Raw genomic sequence first — 23,493 nt, 5'->3', positions numbered from 1 at the left:
TCTAAAGGAGGGAGGGAAGGAAGGAAAGAAAGAAAGAACGAAGGTAAAGTATAATAAAGTTATTACAATTAAACTTAATTATTAATTAAAAGAATTTTTTAAAAAAAGTCATGGACGGATAGAGCCCTAGGACAAATGGTGGAAGCTAGAGTATACAGACTAGATGTCACACAGGAGCATACACGTACACATTCACAAAAAGAGGAAAAGGGAAAAAAATCATAGATTTCGCTCCTAAATTCCACCTCTTCAATTTGGGATCATTCCTTGTCTATTCAGGTATTCCACAGATGCAGGGTATATCAAGTTGATTGTGGAGCTTTAATCCGCTGCTTCTGTGGCTGCTGGGAGAGATTTCCCTTTCTCTTCTTTGTTTTCACAGCTCACAGGAGCTCAGCTTTGGATTTGGCCCTGCCTCTGCGTGTAGGTCGCTGGAGGGCGTCTGTTTTTTCGCTCAGCCAGGACGGGGTTAAAGGAGCCGCTGATTCGGGGCCTCCGGCTCACTCAGGCCGGGGGTTGGGGGATGGGGGTAGGAGGGGCACTACGTGCGGGGCGGGCCTGCAGCTGCAGAGGCAGCGTGACGTTGCGGCAGAGGCCGGCGTGACGTTGCACCAGCCTGAGACCCGCCGTGCGTACTCCCGGGGAAGTTGTCCCTGGATCCCGGGAAGCTGGCAGTGGCGGGCTGCACAGGCTCCGCGGAAGAGGGGTGTGGAGAGTGACCTGTGCTCGCACACAGGCCCCTTGGTGGCGGCAGCAGCAGCCTTAGCATCTCCCGCCCGTCTCTGGGGTCCGCGGTTTTAGCCGCGGCTCGCGCCCGTCTCTGGGATTTGCGCTTTCAGCCGCGGCTTGCGCCCGTCTCGGGGGCTCGCGCCCTCAGCCGCGGCTCGCGCCCGTCTCTGGGGTTTGCGCTTTCAGCCGCGGCTCGCGCCCGTCTCGGGGGCTCGCGCCCTCAGCCGCGGCTCGCGCCCGTCTCTGGAGTTCCTTTAAGCAGCGCTCTTAAACCCCTCTCCTCGCGCACCAGGAGACAAAGAGGGAAGAAAAAGTCTCTTGCCTCTTCGGCCGGTGCAGGCTTTTCCCCGAACTCCCTCCCGGCTAGTCGTGGTGCACTAACCCCTTCAGGCTATGTTCAAGCCGCCAACCCCAGTCCTCTCCCTGAGCTCCGTCCAAAACCAAAACCCGAGCCTCAGCTCGCAGCCCCGCCCGCCCCGGCGGGTGAGCAGACAAGCCACTCAGGCTGGTGAGTGCCGGTCAGCACCGATCGTCTGTGCAGGAATCTCCCCGCTTTGCCCTCCGCACCCGTCGCTGTGCACTACTCCGCGGTCCCGAAACTCCCCCCTCTGCCTCCCGCAGTCTCCTCCCGCGGAGGGGCTTCCTAGTGTGTGGAAACTTTTCCTCCTTCACAGCTCCCTCCCACTGGTGCAGGTGCCGTCCTTATTCTTTTGTCTCTGTTTTTTCTTTTGCCCTACCCAGTTACGTGGGGAGTTTCTTGCCTTTTGGGAGGTCTGAGGTCTTCTGCCAGCCTTCAGTAGGAGTTCTGTAGGAGTTGTTCCACGTGTGGATGTATTTCTGGTGTATCCGTGGGGAGGAAGGCGATCTCCGCGTCTTACTCTTCCGCCATCTTCAAGGTCCCCCCCGCTTTACTTCTTCTTTTCCGATTTGGATTCCTTTTCTTCTCTGATTGCTGTGGCAAAAACTTCCAAAACTATGTTGAATAAGAGTGGTGAGAGTGGGCAACCTTGTCTTGTTCCTGATCTTAGTGGAAATGCTTTCAGTTTTGTACCATTGAGGATGATGTTTGCTGTGGGCTTGTCATATCTGGCCTTTATTATGTTGAGGCAAGTTCCCTCTATGCCTACTTTCTGCAGGGTTTTTATCATAAATGGGTGTTGAATTTTGTCGAAACCTTTCTCTGTATCTATTGAGATGATCATTATGGTTTTCTCCTTCAATATGTTAATATGGTGAATCACGTTGATTGATTTGCGTATATTGAAGAATCCCTGCATTCCTGGAATAAACCCCACGTGATCGTGGTGTATGATCCTTTTAATGTGCTGTTGGATTCTGTTTGTTAGTATTTTGTTGAGGATTCTTGCATCTATGTTCATCAGTGATATTGGCCTGTAGCTTTCTTTCTTTGTGACATCCTTGTCTGGTTTTGGTATCAGGGTGATGGTGGCCTCATAGAATGAGTTTGGGAGTGTTCCTCCCTCTGCTATATTTTGGAAGAGTTTGAGAAGGATAGGTGTTAGCTCTTCTCTCAATGTTTGATAGAATTCGCCTGTGAAGCCATCTGGTCCTGGGCTTTTCTTTGTTGGAAGATTTTTAATCACAGTTTCAATTTCAGTGCTTGTGATTGGTCTGTTCATATTTTCTATTTCTTCCTGATTCAGTCTTGGCAGGTTGTGCCTTTCTAAGAATTTGTCCATTTCTTTCAGGTTGTCCATTTTATTGGCATAAAGTTGCTTGTAGTAATCTCTCATGATCTTTTGCATTTCTGCAGTGTCAGTTGTTACTTTTCCTTTTTCATTTCTAATTCTATTGACTTGAGTTTTCTCCCTTTTTTTCTTGATGAGTCTGGCTAATGGTTTATCAATTTTGTTTATCTTCTCAAAGAACCAGCTTTTAGTTTTACTGATCTTTGCTACTGTTTCCTTCATTTCTTTTTCTATTATTTCTGATCTGATTTTCATGATTTCTTTCCGTCTGCTAACTTTGGGGTTTTTTTGTTCTTCTTTCTCTAATTGCTTTAGGTGCAAGGTTAGGTTGTTTATTCGAGATGTTTCCTGTTTATTAAGGTAGGATTGTATTGCTATAAACTTCCCTCTTAGAACTGCTTTTGCTGCATCCCATAGGTTTTGGGGTGTCGTGTCTCCACTGTCATTTGTTTCTGGGTATTTTTTAAATTTCCTGTTTGATTTCTTCAGTGATCACTTCGTTATTAAGTAGTGTATTGTTTAGCCTCCATGTGTTTGTATTTTTTACAGACCTTATCCTGTAACTGATACGTAGTCTCATAGCATTGTGGTCGGAAAAGATACTTGATACAATTTCAATTTTCTTAAATTTACCAAGGCTTGATTTGTGACCCAAGATATGATCTCTCCTGGAGAATGTTCCATGAGCACTTGAGAAAAATGTGTATTCTGTTGTTTTTGGATGGAATGTTCTATAAATATTAAGTCCATCTTGTTTAATGTATCATTTAAAGCTTGTGTTTCCTTATTTATTTTCATTTTGGATGATCTGTCCATTGGTGAAAGTGGGGTGTTAAAGTCCCCTACTATGAATGTGTTACTGTTGATTTCCCCTTTTATGGCTGTGAGTATTGAGTTAGTATGGCCTTATGTATTGAGGTGCTCCTATGTTGGGTGCATAGATATTTACAATTGTTATGTCTTCTTCTTGTATCGATCCCTTGATGATCATGTAGTGTCCTTCTTTGTCTCTTCTAATAGTCTTTATTTTAAAGTCTATTTTGTCTCATATGAGAATTGCTACTCCAGCTTTCTTTTGGTTTCCATTTGCATGGAATATCTTTTTCCATCCCCTCACTTTCAGTCTGTATGTGTCTCTAGATCTGAAGTGGGTCTCTTGTAGACAACAAATATATGGGTCTTGTTTTTGTATCCATTCAGCCAATCTGTGTCTTTTGGTGGGAGCATTTAGTCCATTTACATTTAAGGTAATTATCTATATGTATGTTCCTATTCCCATTTTAATTGTTTTGGGTTCGTTATTGTAGGTCTTTTCCTTCTCGTGTGTTTCTTGCCTAGAGAAGTACCTTTAGCATTTGTTGTAAAGCTGGTTTGGTGGTGCTGAACTCTCTCAGCTTTTGCTTGTCTGTAAAGGTTTTAATTTCTCTATCAAATCTGAATGAGATCCTTGCTGGGTAGAGTAATCTTGGTTGCAGGTTTTTCTCCTTCATCACTTTAAATATGTCCTGCCAGTCCCTTCTGGCTTGCAGAGTTTCTGCTGAAAGATCAGCTATTAACCTTATGGGGATTCCCTTGTGTGTTATTGTTTTTCCCTTGCTGCTTTTAATATGCTTTCTTTGTATTTAATTTTTTTTTTGTTTTTTTTTTGTTTTTTTTTTTTTTTGTTTTTGTTTTTGCGGTACGGGGGCCTCTCACTGTTGTGGCCTCTCCCGTTGCGGCGCACAGGCTCCGGACGCGCAGGCTCAGCAGCCATGGCTCACCGGCCCAGCCGCTCCACGGCACGTGGGATCCTCCCGGACCGGGGCACGAACCCGCGTCCCCTGCATCGGCAGGCGGACTCTCAACCACTGCGCCACCAGGGAAGCCCTGTATTTAATTTTTGACAGTTTGATTAATATGTGTCTTGGCGTATTTCTCCTTGGATTTATCCTGTATGGGACTCTCTGTGCCTCCTGGACTTGATTAACTATTTCCTTTCCCATATTAGGGAAGTTTTCAACTATAATCTCTTCAAATATTTTCTCAGTCTCTTTCTTTTTCTCTTCTTCTTCTGGAACCCCTATAATTCAATGTTGGTGCATTTAATGTTGTCCCAGAGGTCTCTGAGACTGTCCTCAGTTCTTTTCATTCTTTTTTCTTTATTCTGCTCTGCAGTAGTTATTTCCACTATTTTATCTTCCAGGTCACTTATCTGTTCTTCTGCCTCAGTTATTCTGCTACTGATCCCATCTAGAGTATTTTTCATTTCATTTATTGTGTTGTTCATCGTTGTTTGTTTCATCTTTAGTTCTTATAGGTCCTTGTTAAATGTTTCTTGCATTTTGTCTATTCTATCTCCAAGATTTTGGATCATCTTTACTATCATTATTCTGAATTCTTTTTCAGGTAGACTGCCTATTTCCTCTTCATTTGTTAGGTCTGGTGGGTTTTTATCTTGCTCCTTCATCTGCTGTGTGTTTTTCTGTCTTCTCATTTTGCTTAACTTACTGTGTTTGGGGTCTCCTTTTTGCAGGCTGCAGGTTCGTAGTTTCTGTTGTTTTTGGTGTCTGTCCCCAGTGGCTAAGGTTGGTTCAGTGGGTTGTGTAGGCTTCCTGGTGGAGGGGACTAGTGCCTGTGTTCTGTTGGATGAAGCTGGATCTTGTCTTTCTGGTGGGCAGGTCCACGTCTGGTGGTGGGTTTTGGGGTGTCTGTGGCCTTATTATGATTTTAGGCAGCCTCTCTGTTAATGAGTGGGGTTGTGTTCCTGTCTTGCTAGTTGTTTGGCATAGGGTGTCCAGCCCTGTAGCTTGCTGGTCGTTGAGTGAAGCTGGGTGCTGGTGTTGAGATGGAGATCTCTGGGAGATTTTCACCATTTGATATTATGTCGAGCTGGGAGGTCTTTTGTGGACCAGTGTCCTGAATTTGGCTCTCCTGCCTCACAGGCTCAGCACTGATTCCTGGCTGCAGCACCAAGAGTCTTTCATCCACACAGCTCAGAATAAAAGGGAGAAAAACTAGAAAGAGAGAAAGAAAAAAAGAAAGAAAGGAAGGAAGGTCGGAAGGAAGATGAAAGAAAGAAAGAAAGAAAGGAGGGAGGGAAGGAAGGAAGATGAAAGAAAGAAAAAGGAGGGAGGGAAGGAAGGAAGGAAGGAAGGAAAGAAGAAAGAAGGGAGGGAGGGGGAGAGGGAGGAAGGGGAGAGGGAGGGAGGGGGGAGGGAGGGAGGGAGGAAGGAAGGAAGGAAGGAAGGCAGGAAGGAAGGAAAGAAAGAAAGAAAGAAGATAAAATAAAAGATAAAATAAAATGAAGTTAATAAAATAAAAAGTAATTATTAAGAAAAAAAATGTTTTTAAGAAGAAAAACAAAAAAAACCCAGACAGATAGAACCCTAGGACAAATGGTGGAAGCAAATCTATACAGACAAAATCTCGCACAGAAGCATACACATACACACTCACAAAAAGAGGAAAAAGGAGAAAAATCATAAATCTTGCTCTCAACGTCCACCTCCTCAATTTGGGATGATTCTTTGTGTATACATGTATTCCGCAGGTGCAGGTACATGAAGTTGATTGTGGAGCTTTAATCCGCTGCTTCTGAGGCTGCTGGGAGAGATCTCCCTTTCTCTTCTTTGTTCGCACAGCTCCCGGGGTTCAGCTTTGGATTTGGACCCACCTCTGCATGCAGGTCGCCTGAGGGCGTCTGTTCTTCGCTCAGCAGACAGGACGGGGTTAAAGGAGCCGCTGATTCGGGGGCTCTGGCTCACTCAGGCCGGGGGGAGGGAGGGGCACGATGCGGGGCGAGCCTGCGGCTGCAGAGGCCAGCGTGACGTTGTACCAGCCTGAGGCTCGCCGTGCGTTCTCCCAGGGAAGTTGTCCCTGGATCCCAGGACCCTGGCAGTGGCGGGCTGCCCAGGCTCCCCAGAAGGGGCGTGTGGATAATGGCCTGTGCTCGCACACAGGCTTCTTGGTGGCGGCAGCAGCAGCCTTAGCATCTCATGCCCGTCTCTGGGGTCCGCGCTTTTAGCCGCGGCTCACGCCCGTCTCTGGAGCTCCTTTAAGCAGCGCTCTTAATCCCCTCTCCTCGCGCACCAGGAAACAAAGAGGGAAAAAAAAGTCTCTTGCCTCTTCGGCAGGTCCAGACTTTTCCCCAGACTCCCTCCCGGCTAGCTGTGGCGCACTAGCCCCCTGCAGGCTGTGCTCACGCTGCCATCCCGAGTACTCTCCCGGCGCTCCAACCGATGCCCGAGCCTCAGCTCCCAGCCCCGCCCGCCCCGGCGGGCGAGCAGACAAGCCTCTTGGGCTGGTGAGTGCCGGTCAGCACCAATCTTCTGTGCGGGAATCTCCCCGCTTTGCCCTCCGCACCCCTGTTGCTGTGCTCTCCTCCGCGGCTCCGAAGCATTCCCCCTCCGCCACCCGCAGTCTTCACCCGCGAAGGGGCTTCCTAGTGTGTGGCAACCTTTCCTCCTTCACAGCTCCCTTCCAGAGGTGCAGGTCCCGTCCCTATTCTTTTGCCTCTGTTTATTCTTTTTTCTTTTGCCCTACCCAAGTACGTGGGGACTTTCTTGCCTTTTGGGAGGTCTGAGGTCTTCTGCCAGCGTTCAGTAGGTGTTCTGTAGGTGTTGTTCCACGTGTATATGTATTTCTGGTGTATCTGTGGGGAGGAAGGTGATCTCCGCGTCTTACTCTTCGGCCATCTTCCCCTTGCCCCCCCGAATTTAGTCAAATATTGTTTTTTAAAAAATGAATGAAGCAAGTTTCCTAGGGAACCCACTTGGAATGCCAGTAAAACTACTGCAGATTTTTGAAAGGTAGATACTGAGGAAAGCTGATTTTTATCTATAAGTCAGTGAACTGAAAAAACGGTTCAAACCCATGGTACACTGTGCATGCAAATTAGTATATACTTCATTGTATAATTTCATTAGCTTTACGAGCCTTAGTTGGGGAATAGGATAACATCATCTGAAGCAGAAATTTCAAACTTAACCCAAAGTATTATTTTCACCAGTGTATAGTGACAAATATCACTGTTAACAGCAACAATTAAAAAACTGCAAATGAAATTCTCATTTCAGCACTCACCCTATAAAATACTATGTCATATCCTGAGGTAGGAGCAAAGGATATCAAGACAACATCCCTTATCTCTCATGCTAAAGGAGTTCCTAAAACAGCAAAAGAAACGATGGTTTCCTCTATTCTCAAATAAGTTAGATTAGCCTGTCTGTAATGCAGTGTAGCTAAGGGATCAAGAACAGGCCTGGGGCTTTTCTGTTAAGAGGTAAGCAAATCACTGGACTTGGAAGCAGAAGAAAAGGTGAGGTTTTTACCCCCCCTCTGAAGACCAAACGAGTTTGAACTGTAAGAATGAGGGCAGGAACTAATACTATTACTTAAGACAAACTAAAAAGGGTAGTTTTTCATACCATCTCCACTTATATGAGTTCCAGACTCCTAATTCCCTTTTTGGATAAAAAACCTTTTTAAGATAAGAAATATAAGCCATAGTAGAGACTATAACATACACTGACAAGGAATAAAGACGCAGACCTACTGGAGAACGGACTTGAGGATATGGGGAGGGGGAAGGGTGAGTTTTGACAGGGCGAGAGAGAGTCATGGACATATACACGCTAACAAACGTAGTAAGGTAGATAGCTGGGGGGAAGCAGCCGCAAGGCACAGGGATATTAGCTCGGTGCTTTGTGACAGCCTGGAAGGGTGGGATGGGGAGAGTGGGAGGGAGGGAGACGCAAGAGGGAAGACATATGGGAACATATGTATATGTATAGCTGATTCACTTTGTTATAAAGCAGAAACTAACACACCATTGTAAAGCAATTATACCCCAATAAAGATGTTTTAAAAAAAAAAAAACATACACTGACAGCATGCCAGGTTTCTTCTATGAGTTTGGTAAGCACTCATAATGACGATAATGATGGAAAAGACTTCCTTCCTCAAAACACCTTGATCTCAGCATTTGTGGTTTCCCTGGATTGAAAGAAGTGAATCCTCATTACAAGGGCAACTCCCTTTTCTGAAGAATGGGGTTTAAATAGTTTGGTGGCTTTCCAGATGGGAGGTGCTAGCTGACGGCCTCTGGAGAACTCTGCCTCGGAGTTCACTATATAGAATCCTCTGGCATCCTTGCGCTCTGAAGAGCTGTCAGATCTCCCAGGGCTGAGAAGGTGAGCTGAGAGGGTGTCACAGAGGAGGAAGGCGGCCCCCATATAGGTCTTAACTGTGCAGCTGTGCACAGTGTACATGCTGCATCCCTCTCTGCATCTGTCACACAACAAGGGCTCAATATGTTCTTCTTTCAATTCACTTTTTAAATCATTAATGTTGCCTGTATGAGCCATATTAAAACTGCCATGGGTTAAGACACTGCACTTGTAACTAAGGTCTCCAAAACTGGGTCACGTGAAATCTATAACCTTGACACTGCGAAGGATCTCCTTTTAGACTTCAGGCCAATACATCCACCCCTTAGAAAAGCAAGCGCACCAGGGGCTGCGGGGCGGGGGGCAGAGCCTATATGATCACGGCGCCCTGATAAACGAGCTAACAGCACTAAGGCGGAGGCACGTGGGGCTCCTTTACCCTCCCCCACACATCCCGTCCCTCAGGACACCCCATCATTTGATCTAAGAGTGGAGGGACGTAATGCTTCAAAATGACTAATACAACTTACTTCCCAATTCCCCAAATCTGTAAGGTTCCTTAGAGGTCTAGAAGTGCGCTCAGAGGAAAAGGAAACAAACTACTCTTAGCCAAGGTTATCCTCACGAACACCACGGTAGTGTTAGGCTCTAGTATTAGGATATTCACAAAACGCTGGGAAGAAAACATCTTGTCCGTGACAAACTTCTGAGAAGCCCAATGGCAACTGAAGGCTGCTGGTGGGTAAAACGCACGCAGTGGGGATGAAACGCTGTCGCCGCTCCTGTCCTGACACGTAAGACTGTTCAACCGCCAGGCCGAGGCCAGAGCCCGGGGCGCGCCTTCCCCTCCTCCGCCCCGCGCGTCCCGGGACCCGGCTCGCCCTGGGCTCCGCGACTGCAGGTGTCCGGTCACAGGTGCAAAGACTCCCTCCGCTCCGGCGGGGCTGGGCCGGGCGGGTCTCCAGGCCCCTGGCGGGCGGCCCCAGCTCCCCCCCGCCGCCCCCCTGAGCGGGAGCCAGGTCCGGGGCCCTCCCGGCCTCCGCGCCCCCGGGGCCGGCCGGGCGCCCCCAAACCCGGCCGCGCGTGCGCCGCGCCCCGCCCGCTGGCACGCGTCCCGCCCGCGGCCCCGCACCTGAGGATGTTGTCCGCGTAGGTGAGCAGCAGCTTGGAGGCCTCCAGGAAGGTCTCCGGGGTGTTCTGACAGAGCTCGGCCACCGCCGGGGACGCGGACCCACAGGAACTGCCCAGCGCCGCCGCCGCCGCCATACTCGAGCGCGCGGCCGTGACCCCCCACCCCACGCCCCGCCCGCACCGCGTGCGCTCTGAGCAGGCGCCTCAGCTCGCCGCGCTCTGCGGCCGGCCGGTGGGCGGGGGCTGGTCTCCAGGGGCGGGGGCCCGGCCGAGAGGGAGGGCGCTGGTCTCCAGGGGCGGGGCTCGGCCGAGAGGGAAGGGGCTGGTCTCCAGGGGCGGGGCCCGGCCGAGTGGGAAGGGGCTGGGGCTAGTCTCCAGGGCAAGGGGAGGGGCCGGGGGGGGCGTGCAGGGCTCGTGGGGGGGGCAAGGCTCGTGTGTGTGGGGGTGGTCTCCAGGGGACGGGGCGTTTTCCAGGGGGGTGGGGTCTGATATCCTGGGCTGGGGACTCGGCGGGAGGTGAGGGGGGCGGCTGGTCTCCAGGGGGCGGGGACTAGTATCCGGGACCGGTGGGGTTCGTCTGGGAGGAGCTGGGGGCTGTTTGGGGCCGTTGGGGGCTTGGGCCGACAGGGGCCTGGTTGTCAGGGCCTGGGGGCTTCGACCAGGCTGGGGTGTGGGTCTTGGTCGTCCAGACCGAGGGGCTTTGCCCATGTGTGTCTGGTGGTCTGGACCGCGGGGTGGGGTGGAGGGGCGGGGGTTTCGCGCAGGGGTAGGGGGTGCTGGCTGGTGCATCGCAGGAACCCAGGTTCCTCGGCGCCTCGGGGCCGGCCTCAATAGATCCAGCCAGACGGTGGAGAAACCCCCTATATTCCAACCACCCCTTTGCCCCCAGATGAAACTATTCTACAGCTTCCTCCTCGCAGATGGTCAGGCCTTCCTAAGTAAATGTGGATGAAAGACCCCAGAGGGAAGCAGAAAACCACGTTCAAAACCAAACACATAAACTCTGCTGGGTTTCTCCTATATGGGTTTTTTTTTGGAATTAGATAAATGATTGAAAATCTCTTGCATAAGTCCCAGCTCAGAGAATATGATGCTTCTGTAAAGAAGTTTTTTTCAAAACTGCAGTTTGCAACATAGTGGGTTGTGGACTCTACTGACCAAAGTAAAACACATATCCAATAACGACAAAGTAGAATGGAATGGAGGAGAAAGGAAAGACAGCAAAATTATGCATCCCATGTAGTAAGTGTACGTATTAATTTGTGACTTTGTTTCGCAGGTAGATCTTGTGATCAGTGTCCTTTATTCCTCTTAAAAGAAGAATCCTAACATCTTTAATCCATCATCTACCTCTCCATGACCTTGAAAGTGTACTTTACCAATGCCTTCTTGCTTTTCCAAACCTCAACAAATGTTTTTCTTGACACTATATATTTTTAAAAGTTGTTTGCCTAAGTAGCTTCTTTGAATATTCTTGATGCTTTATCTTCAGTTCGCTTTTTAAATTTGAAATTTTCTTCTAATGTCTCTGAGCAAGACCCTGAGCAATAACCACCCACTTCAGTTACCATTCACTTGCCAGATATATGTGAGAAGTTTTTAATAAATATGTAGGTTTTTGGACCAGCTTCCAAGAATAGTGTTTAACTGATAGTGTGTTGCTAGCTGCTGTAACTGAAATTTTCAGTGACGTAACATGAGAAATTTCTTTCTTGTTCATACAAGAGGTATCATTTGTCAGTGAGCAGCTTTCCTCCAGATAATGATGCAGGGCCCCAGGCTCCTTTCATCCCACAGAAGTCAACAAACATTTTCTATAAATGACCAAATATTAAATGTTTAAGGGTTTGTGGCCATAGGGGCTCTGGTTCAACTATTTAACTCTGCCTTTGCAGTTGTTCCATAGACAATACAGTTTGCCCTTGAACAACGTGGGCACCAACCCTCCAAGCATTCAGATTCTGTGTATAACTTCCTCTGTATCTGAGGTTCCACTGTATCTGTGGTTCTGAATCTGAGGTTGCAACTCACAGTGGGCCATGTAGCACTGTAGCATTTACTGTTGAAAAAAAATCCTCATATAAGTGGACCCATGCAGTTCAAACCCGTGTTGTTCAAGGGTCAACTGTACTTTAAAATGAATGTGTATGGGTATGTCCAATGAAACTATTTACAAAAACAAGCAGCCTTCTGGATTTAGCGTGTGGTTTGCTAACTACTGCTATACGGCCACAGAGACTTTTGCATTTAGTTAGTGATTGGGCAGAAAGACCGCATACCTGCTTCTTAACCACATGGGCCCAGAAATGACAAAAGCGTTTTCTCTACTGTATCATTAGTGAAAATGAAGCCCTATCTAGATGAAAAGGGAGGGAGACTGGGAAATGTAGTCCTTAGCTGGACAGGCACCACCCACAACTCTGGGAATTGTGGGATGGGAGGTGGGAGGCCTGGGATGTAACTAGCTGCCTCTATCACAAACAGTATTCCCCTGAGTTTCTTCTTTCCATCAGCACACTCATTTATTCTTATAATAATTGTATAAGGTTATCATATACTATCTAGTATTTATGACTTTTTTTAAGGCTACAGAACACTTTTTTTTCTTTTTTTTTCAAATAAACCCTTAGGAGGAAACCTAGTATATACAAAATACCAAAGTGGAGGCGCTCTAGAACTGAAGCAGGAATGCTTGTGTGGTGGGGGAAGAATAGAATGTTATCAACTTAGCTTTCCCCTTGAGTAGATAATGGCTTTAAGGTACTTTTGTGAGGGACATGCAACCACAGTGTGAAAACCAATGCCATAAAATTAATGCTGTTAAAATAACGTACAGTCCATAAAATCATAGAAATCCTCATTTCAATGGTAATTCACTAAATTATTGTTTATTTTAATTCACCTGAAATTTAAATCCTTCCCAATTACTTTTTTTTTTTTTAATTTATTTCTTTTGGCTGCGTTGGATCTTCATTACTGCGCGCGGGCTTTCTTTTTAGTTGCAGCAAGAGGGGGCTACTCTTCGTTGCAGTGCACGGGCTTCTCATTGCAGTGGCTTCTCTTGTTCCAGAGCACGGGCTCTAGGTGCGCAGGCTTCAGTAGCTGTGGCGCACGGGCTCAGTAGTCGTGGCTCGCGGGCTCTAGAGCGCAGGCTCAGTAGTTGTGGCTCATGGGCTTAGTTGCTCTGTGGCATGTGGGATCTTCCCTGACCAGGGCTCAAACCCGTGTGCCCTGCATCGGCAGGTGGATTCTTAAGCACTGCACCACCAGGGAAGCCCCCCAATTACTCTTTACTTTGAGTAACTACTCTCTCTCTTGGATACCACCATCTATGAAGCTATTAAAGGAATTTATTATAACAAGGGACTTGGCTCATTCTTTTTCCTGTCTGCTTCTTCCACTTAAGTCAAGTTGAAAATATTTTGATTCTTCAGTTTCCTTTAGAAAAGTTAAAGGTTTTAAGCTAGTCAATCTCTTTATACCCATCATTACTCCAAACACATAAAAGGATGTTCTAGTATTAAATCAGCTTTGAACTTCCTGTTCATTCACTTGATTTTTTTTTTTTTTTTTTTTTGCTTCAAGATAATGAATTTCTTTTTAGGATTCCAGCTTTGTTAAGAACATCATCTTTAGAGTTGACATATGGTGGCACTATTCTTAAAATGAAATAAAGATATAACTCACTGAAATTTCCCCAGGATAGGTTTTGTCATAAAAAAGAAAATGTTGGGACTTCCCTCGTGGCTCAGTGGTTAAGACTCTGCCTGCCAACGCAGGGCACATGGGTTCAAGCCCTGGGCCGGGAAGATCCCACATGCCGCGGAGCAACTAAGCCCGTGTGCCACGACAAGTAAGCCTGCGCTCTAGAGCCCGCCAAGCCACAACTGCTGAGCCCGTGAGCCACAACTGCTGAAGCCAGCATGCCTAGAGCCCGTGCTCCACAACAAGAGAAGCCACCGCAATGAGAAGCCTGCACACCTCAAAGAAGAGTAGCCCCTGCTCGCCGCAACTAGAGAAAGCCTGCGTGCAGCAACAAAGACCCAACTCAGCCGAAAGTAAATAAATATATTAAAAAAAAAAAAGAAAAGAAAATGTTGACCTCGGTAAAGGTTATTGGCAAGGAGAAGGGTTGAAGCCTCTCAGGAATTGATGTGGTAGCTCACTACTGTGTAACTGTATTAAGTAATTAAGCAACTATTATTTATTGAGCACATGCTGTATGCAAAGCAGTCTGAGATGGATGACATAAGAAACTTTTAATCTAGTAGGAAGGACAAAATGAATAATAATACCTTACATACAAATAGCCCTTCAGTTGATGAAACAGAGTTACTGTGAAAAAATCATTCGGTAAGAAATGCACAAAGTGGTATATGCATAAGGGTATGTGTTTATTAATTCATTCTGTAATTCATTCATTCACCAAATAGTTATGAAGCCAATGGCCATGCGCCACACACTGTGAAGCAGGGGAGGAGATGAGCACAGGCCCCGCCTTCATAAGTCATCGAGTTCGAGCACTGGTGAGACCAGCAGTATCAGCATCACCAGGGAACTATCAGGATATTCTCAAGCCCCACCATTAAAGATGAGGCCCAGGGCTTCCCTGGTGGCGCAGTGGTTGAGAGTCCACCTGCTGATGCAGGGGACACGGGTTCGTGCCCCGGTCTGGGAAGATCCCACATGCTGCGGAGCGGCTGGGCCCGTGAGCCGTGGCCGCTGAGCCTGCGCGTCCAGAGCCTGTGCTCCACAACGGGAGATGCCACAGCAGTGAGAGGCCCGCGTACTGCAAAAAAAAAAAAAAAAAAGATGAGGCCCAGCAATGTGTGTAGTAAGCCCTTCAGGTGATTTTGGTGCACGGTAAATTTGGAGAACTATTAGTTTAGAAGAAGGAAAATTCCACTGTGGTTGCAGTTTCATGGAAGAAGAATTTGAAAAGAACCCTTAAATTGGGAGGTTAATGAGATGACGAAGGGCAGGACTTCCCAGCTGTGGGAGGAAATGCCCCCAACACACACTTAATTAAGGACAGCATCTTAGCACTCTCTCCTCCGTGCCACTGCCTTAGTTTAGGGCTTCACCAGTCTTTTTTTTTTTTTTTTTTTTAAATATTTATTGGAGCATAGTTGCTTTACAATGTTGTGTTAGTTTCTGCTGTACAGCAAAGTGAATCAGCCATATGTATACATATATCCTCTTTTTTGGATTTCCTTCCCGTTTAGGTCACCACAGAGCATTGAGTCCCCTGTGCTATACAGTAGGTTCTTATTATTATCTATTTTATACATAGTAGTGTACATATGTCAATCCCAAGCCCCCAATTCATCCCCTCCGTAGAGCCTCACCAGTCTTAACTTTCTTCCCCATGTCCACTCCCACATTCCCCAATCCCCCTGCACATGCTGCAACGATGATCTTTCTAAACCACCCATCTGATCATGTTATTCTTCTGCTGAAACGTTTTCTATGGCTACCCCTTGCCCACATGTAACTGAGCAGGACCCTGTGAGGCCTTCCCAGAATAGACCTCCACCCACATCCTACACCTGCCTTTTGTTTGTAGAAAAACTTTAGTTGAAGAATAATCAGAGAAGTGAGAAAATGCAGAAAGAAAGGAAGACAATCAAGCAAGACAAAATAACAATACTTTAGCCATTAAACAGAGTCAAGGACCTTTAGTTCTTCCTCCAGGACTATAGAGAATATTCTGAGCCACATCCCTTGAGCTCTTTTGCAGATACTGAAAACCCCACAAGGTGGAGGAAGTTAACTGGCTGCTGCCCACAGGCATGTAGACCTCAGACCGGTTGGAACCAGAAGGCTGACGATGCCGACTCCCCATTACCTCACCACCAACCAATCAGAATGTCCACGAGCTGACCACGCCCTGCTCCTTGAACACCGTAAGACTTCTCTCGACCCCCTCTAGGGCGGGGCGCACAGTCTTGAGGGCACGAGCCCACTGTGGCCCCCTTTGCCTGGCAAAGCAATTAAGCCATTTCTTTCCACTTCACCCAAAACTCTGTCTCCGAGATTTAATCTGGCACCAGTGTAGAGGCCAGATTTCAGCAACACACACTCTACCGCCAAATGATGTCACGAGTCAGGCAAGAAACTTGAATGTACTAAGTGGCTTTGTTCAAGACAAAAGAACTAGCAGAGAGTCCGGTGAAGGGAATGAGAGAGTTTACCATTTCCTTCCTAGAGGAATTTAGATTCAATAAAAGAATGTTGCAGTCCATGTTAGACCAGGGCTGCCTGCATATCATTTCTGACCTACAGGATCAAATCCAAAGTCTTCTGCACAACATCCAAGACTTTTTCAGATCAGCCCCTGCTTCACTCTCATGCTTTCACTGTTGCTTTGTCCCACACCTCACATCCAGCATTGGCCACATTGAACTACTACTAGCAGTTTGCAGAAGATATCAGGTATCCAGGCCTTTGTTCTACTCTGTCAGGATGCCCTTTCCCACCAAATTTACTAGACAAACATGTACTCATTTTCAAGATGCAGTTCAAAGGTCAACTTTTTTGAAGGTTTTCCTGACTTTGGAAGGTAGTATTGACCCAGTTGTCTCCTTTGTATTATTATAATTCTGTCATATTCTTCTATTACAGCACCTGTTTCAGTGGTTTGCACATATTTGTCTCCATGGCTGTTTCCTTAGACTATGAACTTCCTGAAAGCAAGAACCATACCCTATTCATTTTCATATGCCAGCTTCTAGCACAGCTTAGGAAGAAAATGAATGTTGAACAAAAGAAAGTACAAAGATACAGAGATGAAAAAAGACAAGCTGAAGTCAATCTAGAGATGATAAGATCACTTTTGCTGGGTGTCGGGCTGCACCCTGCAGGCCTGCAAGCCCTGGGCTTACCCAGCTTCAAGACAAAAGAAAGAGCCCAGAGTCAGTGACAGAGACACCAGTGGTTTGGTGGATGGGGGGATCTTACATGTCTGAAGCAAGGTCGTGGAGGGACACCCCACCGTCTGCAGCAGACAGTGGGCAGGACATGGCAGCAGTCTTTGCTCCAGGGGGAGGGGGAGGTTACCAGTTACAGGGGAATTGATGTCAGGTTGGCTCATCGGTTACCAGCAGTGAGGCACGCCCCTCACTGCTTCTTTGATGAACTCTCACGTTACAGAGGTTCTGATCTAAAGATTAGTCACCAGCTGGGGCTGGGGGCAAGTCTGTAGGAAGGTCAGTCACGTGAGTAGGGTGTAGGTGAAGCAGGCACTGGTCACGCAGAGGATGTACAGAGTGCAAGAGAACAGTCATCTTGGGTGGAAATCTATTTTAATAGAGAATGGGAACTATATCTGTAAAGATAGTTTTGAATCACATTACAAAAAATTTAAGTAAACATATGTCTGAACAAGAGGCTATGGCAAGTGGAGCCTTTTTGAAGATTTTGGTACTTTAGCTAAAACACCATGGTATTTTAACAAGGAATATGGTACTAAATCATACAGTATAGCTATTAGAATATCATAAAATCTCTCACCCCTTTCCAGACCAAAGGAAAGATCAGAGGTAGAAATAAAAGTGAAAAGACTTTTGGTGGCTTTACTTTCCTACAATTTTTTTTCCTGTTTTTTGGCCACACTGCACAGCTTGCAGGATCTTAGTTCCCCAACCAGTGGAAGCGGGGAGTCCTAACCACTGGTCCGCCAGAGAATTCCCTCTACAATATTTTAATTGACTTGTCACTTCTTATCCAAGATAATTTTGTGATGTTACAAAAGAAAAAAGAACAGCATGTTAAAACTGTGTTTCGTATGAGTTTGGCTTCAAAAACTATTTTAGGACTTTTCACACTATGATTTTAAAATATTATATAGCCATGAAGAGAGGAGAGAGCAAGTTTGGGTACCTCTCACTCCTTAACTTTTTTTTTTTTTTTTTTTTCCTTAACTTTTAGTTGTACTTTTGTTTTTTATAACCACGTTTGTTTTAATTTCTCTTAAAGTAACTCTATCGTCACTGAAAGAAGGTCATCCTAAGAAGTGACTGAATAGGCCTTGGATCAAGGATGACTCAAGGTCATATTAGGGAACTACTTTAGAAAAAGTCTATTTCCAGATACATTTAAATCCAGTACTAACCAGGAAAAGCTAAGCTTCTCCCAAATTCTTCCCTAGAGCTGGGAAAGAAGAGAAAGCACTCTGCTTGGAAGCCATCAAGAGGCACACTGTCCAGAAAGAAACAAATATGCTGAGAGGTTCAGATGCAGGTTATATGGTCAATCCTTTATCTACAGAAGAAAGAAGGACACAAAACGCACCTGGGTCAGCACGTGAGCAATAGATGGTCATCTAAACAAATACTACCTTGCTGATTTCTTGCTTTTTTATATTTTCATCTTATTTTTCCCTTGATAGATTCACAGTGAGCTCTGAACAAATAAAAGTTATTGAATTTTTCGAACACTTAGAAATAAATGTCTACATTCTTCTCTATTCTATTCTTGTCTCCATTCTTAGACACTGGCTGTGATGTTTTGAGCACCGCCCAAGAGTTGAAAATAAGTTTTAGAAAGTAAAAGTACCTTTATTATTACAAAAGCATTGTTTGTATACTATAGAGAAGATGATAAATAAAGCTAAGCAAAAATAAGGGGGAAAGGGAATCCCCTGGCGGTCCAGTGTTTAGGATTCCAGGCTTCCACTGCATGGGGCCTGAGTTCCATCCCTCGTCGGGGATCCTGCACACCACAAGGAGTGGGCAAAAAAATTTAAAAATTAAAAAATAAAATAAGGCAAAAACACCGCAATCATTATACTTGCTTGCAGACCAGATCCCGCCCCCAAGAAAACCCTTAAAAAAAAAAGGAAAAATACAAGTCACAACTTGGATCTTCTAAAAAATTATCAACATCTTTCCACATTAATAAATATTCACTTACAAAATTATTTTAAATGGCTGCACATTACTTAGATGTACCACAAAATAGACAACTGATTTCCTGCTCTTGGGCATTTCGGTGAGTCCTACTTTGCTATTATAAACAACTCTGGGCGATACAGAGATCACTGTAACGGTACGGTAACTTCTTTAATTCTTCCCTAGCATTCCGGGCGAATATGACTGAGTCCCTCTTCCCACAACAGGCGAATATCTAGGATTATTAGCAAAAGAAAAAAAGAGAGATCCCTTTTTGATACGCAAAAATGCTATCTCCCCTCGTTACGTGCTCCTACCCAAGTTATGCTGGAGTCGGTGAGGTGGCGCCCGGACCCTCCCCTCACCATCTGACCTCCGCCAAGGTGACGCGGGGGAAGGGCGCCCGGCCCAGAGGGCGCGCACGCCGGACGTGCGCGTGCGCGCCTGTGCGGACGTGGGTGTGCGCGGACGTGCGCGGACGTACTGTGCGCGGGCGCACGCCCGCATCGCGCGTGGGACTGCGGCTGCGCTGGCCGCCGGAGGCCGGATGCAGGTAGTGGATGCTCGCTCCTCTTGTCCTTCCGCCCTCCAGCTCCGAGTCGGGTCGGCGCTGCGTGGGGAGAGGGGTGTGGAGGACCCGGGTCTGGTGTCTTTTCCTCTCGCCACGCTTTCCTCGGGTGTCTGGGGCGGTGCGGGGAGTTGGCTACACCCCCTTCCCTTCCCCCCCACCCCGCCCTTGACCTTCGCGGTCCCCGAAACCCTGATCAAAAAAGTTCTCTCACCGCCACCCCAAAGAATAGGCCCTGAAGTGTGTTTTGTGCCTTTAGTAATAAGGCCTCGGTAATCCTGAAAAAGGATGCTTTCCGCAGCCTCTATCCGTCCAGGAGTGCGTGTATGTTTTTCATTGTGCAGTTCTGTTGTGAATCGAATGAGTCGTCCTTTCAGCTTTTTATCTTGGAATGTCTGAGGGTACTGAGAGTCTAAAAAGGGTTGAGTCCAGACAGGTGGTTTGATAAGTAAAAGTGATGTAACATTATTTTCCCTGCGCTCCTTAACAGCTCATACCAAGCACCCGAGAAAAACCACCTTGGACGTTGTTTCTAAGGCCTTTAAGGTATTTCAACAACAGTCAGTACCTGCTGGGCGTGTCGTGGTCTGCTACGGAACGTCTCTGACCCTCCGAGTCTCAACCATGCTGTCAAACGGCTTGCAAAGTTTCCTGAAAGTTACAAGCCCTCATCTAATACACACAGGGTTGTGCCAGCGATTGATAAGTGAAAGGAGGTTTTCCGGAACTGTGCCAACACCCAGATTGCGTAGGCGGGTTGTCGTTACAGGCATTGGCTTAGTGACTCCTCTGGGTGTTGGCACTCAGCTGGTGTGGGATCGTCTTATCCAGGGAGAGAGTGGAATCGTTTCACTGGTCGGTGAAGAGTATAAGAGTGTCCCTTGCAGTGTTGCAGCTTATGTGCCAAGAGGTTGTGATGAAGGTCAATTCAACGCACAAAACTTTGTGCCCAAATCAGATATCAAGTCCATGTCTTCTCCCACCGTTATGGCCGTTGGGGCTGCTGAGTTAGCCTTGAAAGATTCTGGCTGGCATCCTCAGTCAGAAGCTGACCAAGCGGCTACTGGTGTTGCAATTGGCATGGGAATGGTTCCCCTTGAAGAGATTTCTGAAACCGCATTGATGTTTCAGACGAAAGGTTACAGTAAAGTCAGCCCATTCTTTGTCCCTAAGATTCTGGTCAGTATGGCCGCAGGCCAGGTCAGCATTCGCTATAAACTCAAGGGCCCCAATCATGCAGTGTCCACGGCCTGTACCACGGGAGCTCATGCTGTGGGAGACTCTCTGAGGTTCATAGCCCACGGCGATGCTGACGTGATGGTGACTGGAGGTGCCGACTCTTGCATCAGCCCTTTGTCGCTGGCTGCGTTTTCCAGAGCCCGGGCTCTGAGCACAAACTCTGATCCGAAGTCAGCATGTCGGCCATTCCATCCCAAGAGAGATGGTTTTGTGATGGGAGAAGGTGCAGCTGTGCTGGTGCTAGAAGAACACGAGCATGCTGTTCAAAGAGGGGCTCGGATCTATGCAGAGATTTTGGGCTACGGACTCTCAGGTGATGCCAGTCACATAACCGCCCCTGATCCTGGAGGAGAAGGTGCCTTAAGGTAAAGACTGGTTGTTTGTTCACATTTCTTCAGGTAAGACTCTTTATTGGAGTCTCAACTTAGGGGAAACTGTAGTATCTGGCCTTGGTGTACTGTATCTCTGTTGTGTTCCCATTTTAGACTAGCTAGTGTTTTTGAATTCTTTGCTTTACCACGTTTGAAATATTTGAAAACATGTGAATATCCTTACAAAATGTGGAGTTTTAGCGAAGGCCAGGAACGTTGTGAAGAAGGCCGTGTGTGACTTTGCCACATTTTCATCCCTTCAGTTGGGCTTAACAGCCGTCAGGGTCAGGAGGCTCCCTTCTGCAGCCCTCTATCAGACCTGGACAGTACAGTTAGCGCTTTGTCCTACGTGTACCTGGTCTCTGCTCCATTTCAGTAGGGTTCTGCTGCGACTTCTAATCACCCAGGGATCTTATTAAAATGCAGATTCTGACTCCGTAGGTCTAGGGCGGTGCTCGAGATGCTGCGTTTCTAACCAGCTCCTAGGTGGTGCTGAAGCTGCTGGCCTGAGGACCGTACTTGGAAAAGCAAGGTGCTTTTATTGTGAAAGAGGCAGTGAGTTAAGTTAAAAAACCCACAAAACAAAAGACCCCTCTGACACTAACATTATGTGTCAGTATGTTTGTTCACAGGTTAGCCTGCTTAGATCATATTATGTTTTAACCAGTTCAATTAGCCAGGGGTTGGCAAGCCTTTTCTGTAAAGGAATAAATACTATTTTTGGCTTTGTGGGCCAAAAATATTATCCCAGCTACGAGGGTGTCTGTCACAGCTACTCAGACTCTGCTTTGTAACTGAGAGTAGCCATGGGCAGTACGAAAATGAATGGGTGTGTTCCGATGAAAGTACAGTTGACCCTTGAACAACACGGGTTTGAACTACACGGTTCCACTTACACGTGGGTCTTTTTCGCTAGGTACATGCTACAGTGCTACAGGATCCGCGGTCGGTTGAATCTGCGGATGTGGAATTGGGGGTATGGATGGCCAACAGTAAAGTTATAGGGGCATTTTCCACTGTGTGACGGGTCAGCACCCCTAACCCCCAGTTTGTTCAGGGGCCAACTGTGTTTACAAAAACAGCATCTGGCCAGGGTCATAGTTCACCGACCCCTGAACTATATTTCTGAGTTTTAGTGAGTAGTTGCTGGTGCTGGAAATGTCAAGCCTAGTAGTCAGCTAGATGAGGAAATAGTTATGTTTAGGTGAAACTTTCCAGCACGCTTCAGATTATACTCTGAGCTGCCTCTTAAGGAAATGTATTGCAGCCCAGAGATCAACAACTAAAAAAACGGGTGTTAACATCCATGAGATTTTCAGAGGTTTTCCCAGAGAAGTGTTTTATTTTTGGATTTGTTTCTCTTGGGGTTTGGCTTTGTATTTCTTCATTTATTTAGAATTCTCATATCCTGAATAGACAATTTTTGAAAGGGTGTTTGAGCCTTAAAGTAATAGGACAGACATTTTTTAGATTATTGGGACATATTCCAAGTTTTACATTTAAATGTGAAAGCAAACATTAAAGCATAGTTATAAATTTTTTTCTCCACGTTTTAACTCTACAACACACCCCACTGATAAGCAATTCCTAGAAGAGAAATTATTCTAGGCCTGAGTCTATGTGGCTTTTTCCTCAAGGAAGAAAGGACGATTCAAATAAAATGGAAATACATTTTATTAGAGATTATAAAATCCATAGGTTTGTATGTTTATGTCATGGTGATGAACGTTTATGTCATGGTGATGAATCAGTCCATGTTATTCCCATGCAGACAGCATTCCAACTCACATGGTAATCCAAGATGCTGTTCTGTCATTAGAACATAAAGGGTTCTTTTCATCCAGTGTACTTGGATATTTCTTTTTCGTAAGCCATACAGACAATGAACACTTTGCTAAAATTAGATGTCGTTCCGATAAGTTCAGTTGCTTTTCTCATTTTATTAGATGTATGGCTGCTGCTATAAAAGATGCAGGTGTACAGCCTGAAGAGATATCCTATATCAACGCACATGCTACTTCCACACCGTTGGGAGACGCTGCTGAAAACAAAGCCATCAAACATCTTTTCAAAGAGCACGCCCACGCCCTTGCCGTTTCCTCCACCAAGGGAGCCACGGGACACCTGCTGGGGGCTGCCGGGGCCGCTGAGGCAGCTTTTACCTCCCTGGCTTGTTATCATCGAACACTGCCACCTACTTTAAACCTGGACTGTACAGAACCAGAATTTGATCTCAATTATGTTCCACTCAAGGCACAGGAATGGAAAACTGAGAAAAGATGTATTGGACTCACCAATTCCTTTGGTTTTGGTGGTACAAATGCAACACTTTGTATTGCTGGCATGTAGGACAAATCATCTGTCATTAAATATTGATTTTTTTACCTGTTATAAACTGCATTAAGTTGAGAAATAATATGTTTATGTAAATGCATGTTTTTATATATCAGTATCCAGATACGCGTTATCTTTGTCAGGGTTTCTCAGCCTTGGCACTGCTGACGTTCTGTGCAAGGTAATTCTTCGTTGGGGACAGGGGAGTTGTGGATGCTTTACAGCATCCTAGTCTCTACCCGCTAGATTCTGGTAGCGCCTCCTTCCCCAGTGGTGACAACTAAAAATGTCTCTAGACATTTCCCCCTGTTTCCTGGGGAGTGGGGACAAAAGCGAGAAGGGAACAACCTTCCCCATGTGTTAATGGGCTGCTCG

The 23,493-nt window shown here is 46.4% G+C and overlaps 2 protein-coding genes across 6 annotated transcripts in view; one reads left to right on the top strand and one right to left on the bottom strand.

The window, feature by feature from the left end:
• Positions 1-9,877, bottom strand: part of NGLY1 (N-glycanase 1) — a 71,608-nt gene extending 61,731 nt beyond the window's left edge. Inside the window, exon 1 of one of the 3 annotated variants that reach the window (XR_004349672.1) lies at positions 9,717-9,871. Coding sequence is in view for 2 of the 3 variants with exons in the window: in XM_032630377.1 (XP_032486268.1) it covers positions 9,717-9,850 (134 nt within the window). In the remaining variant the exon portion in view is untranslated. Of the gene's footprint in view, positions 1-9,716 lie in introns of all 3 variants that reach the window. The other 2 variants (XM_032630377.1, XM_032630378.1) reach the window with 2 other exon arrangements.
• A 9,150-nt stretch (positions 9,878-19,027) lies between these two features.
• On the top strand, positions 19,028-23,202 carry OXSM (3-oxoacyl-ACP synthase, mitochondrial). Of its 3 annotated transcripts, none has more exons than XM_032631670.1 (3): positions 19,028-19,159; positions 19,665-20,778; positions 22,731-23,202. In XM_032631670.1, the coding sequence occupies exons 2-3, from the start codon at positions 19,799-19,801 to the stop codon at positions 23,131-23,133; spliced, it is 1,383 nt and encodes a 460-aa protein (XP_032487561.1). In that variant the 5' UTR covers positions 19,028-19,159; positions 19,665-19,798; the 3' UTR covers positions 23,134-23,202. The 3 variants fall into 3 exon arrangements, with proteins under 3 accessions (XP_032487561.1, XP_032487564.1, XP_032487563.1); XM_032631673.1 differs by having other exon boundaries at positions 19,125-19,162; XM_032631672.1 differs by lacking the exon at positions 19,028-19,159 and adding an exon at positions 19,183-19,247.
• The last annotated feature ends 291 nt before the right edge of the window (positions 23,203-23,493 follow it).

This window comes from Phocoena sinus, chromosome 4, assembly GCF_008692025.1.
Source record: "Phocoena sinus isolate mPhoSin1 chromosome 4, mPhoSin1.pri, whole genome shotgun sequence".
In the NCBI taxonomy this organism is placed as follows: domain Eukaryota; kingdom Metazoa; phylum Chordata; class Mammalia; order Artiodactyla; family Phocoenidae; genus Phocoena; species Phocoena sinus.
This window is presented reverse-complemented; position numbering and strand designations above follow the sequence as displayed.

What these genes read in the sequence shown, in the direction of transcription:
- OXSM (XM_032631670.1), top strand. Translation starts at nt 19,799, where the DNA reads ATGCTGTCAAACGGCTTGCAAAGTTTCCTGAAAGTTACAAGCCCTCAT. An exon ending in GGAGGAGAAGGTGCCTTAAG is followed by an intron (nt 20,779 to 22,730) that starts GTAAAGACTGGT and finishes TCATTTTATTAG; the next exon opens with ATGTATGGCTGCTGCTATAA.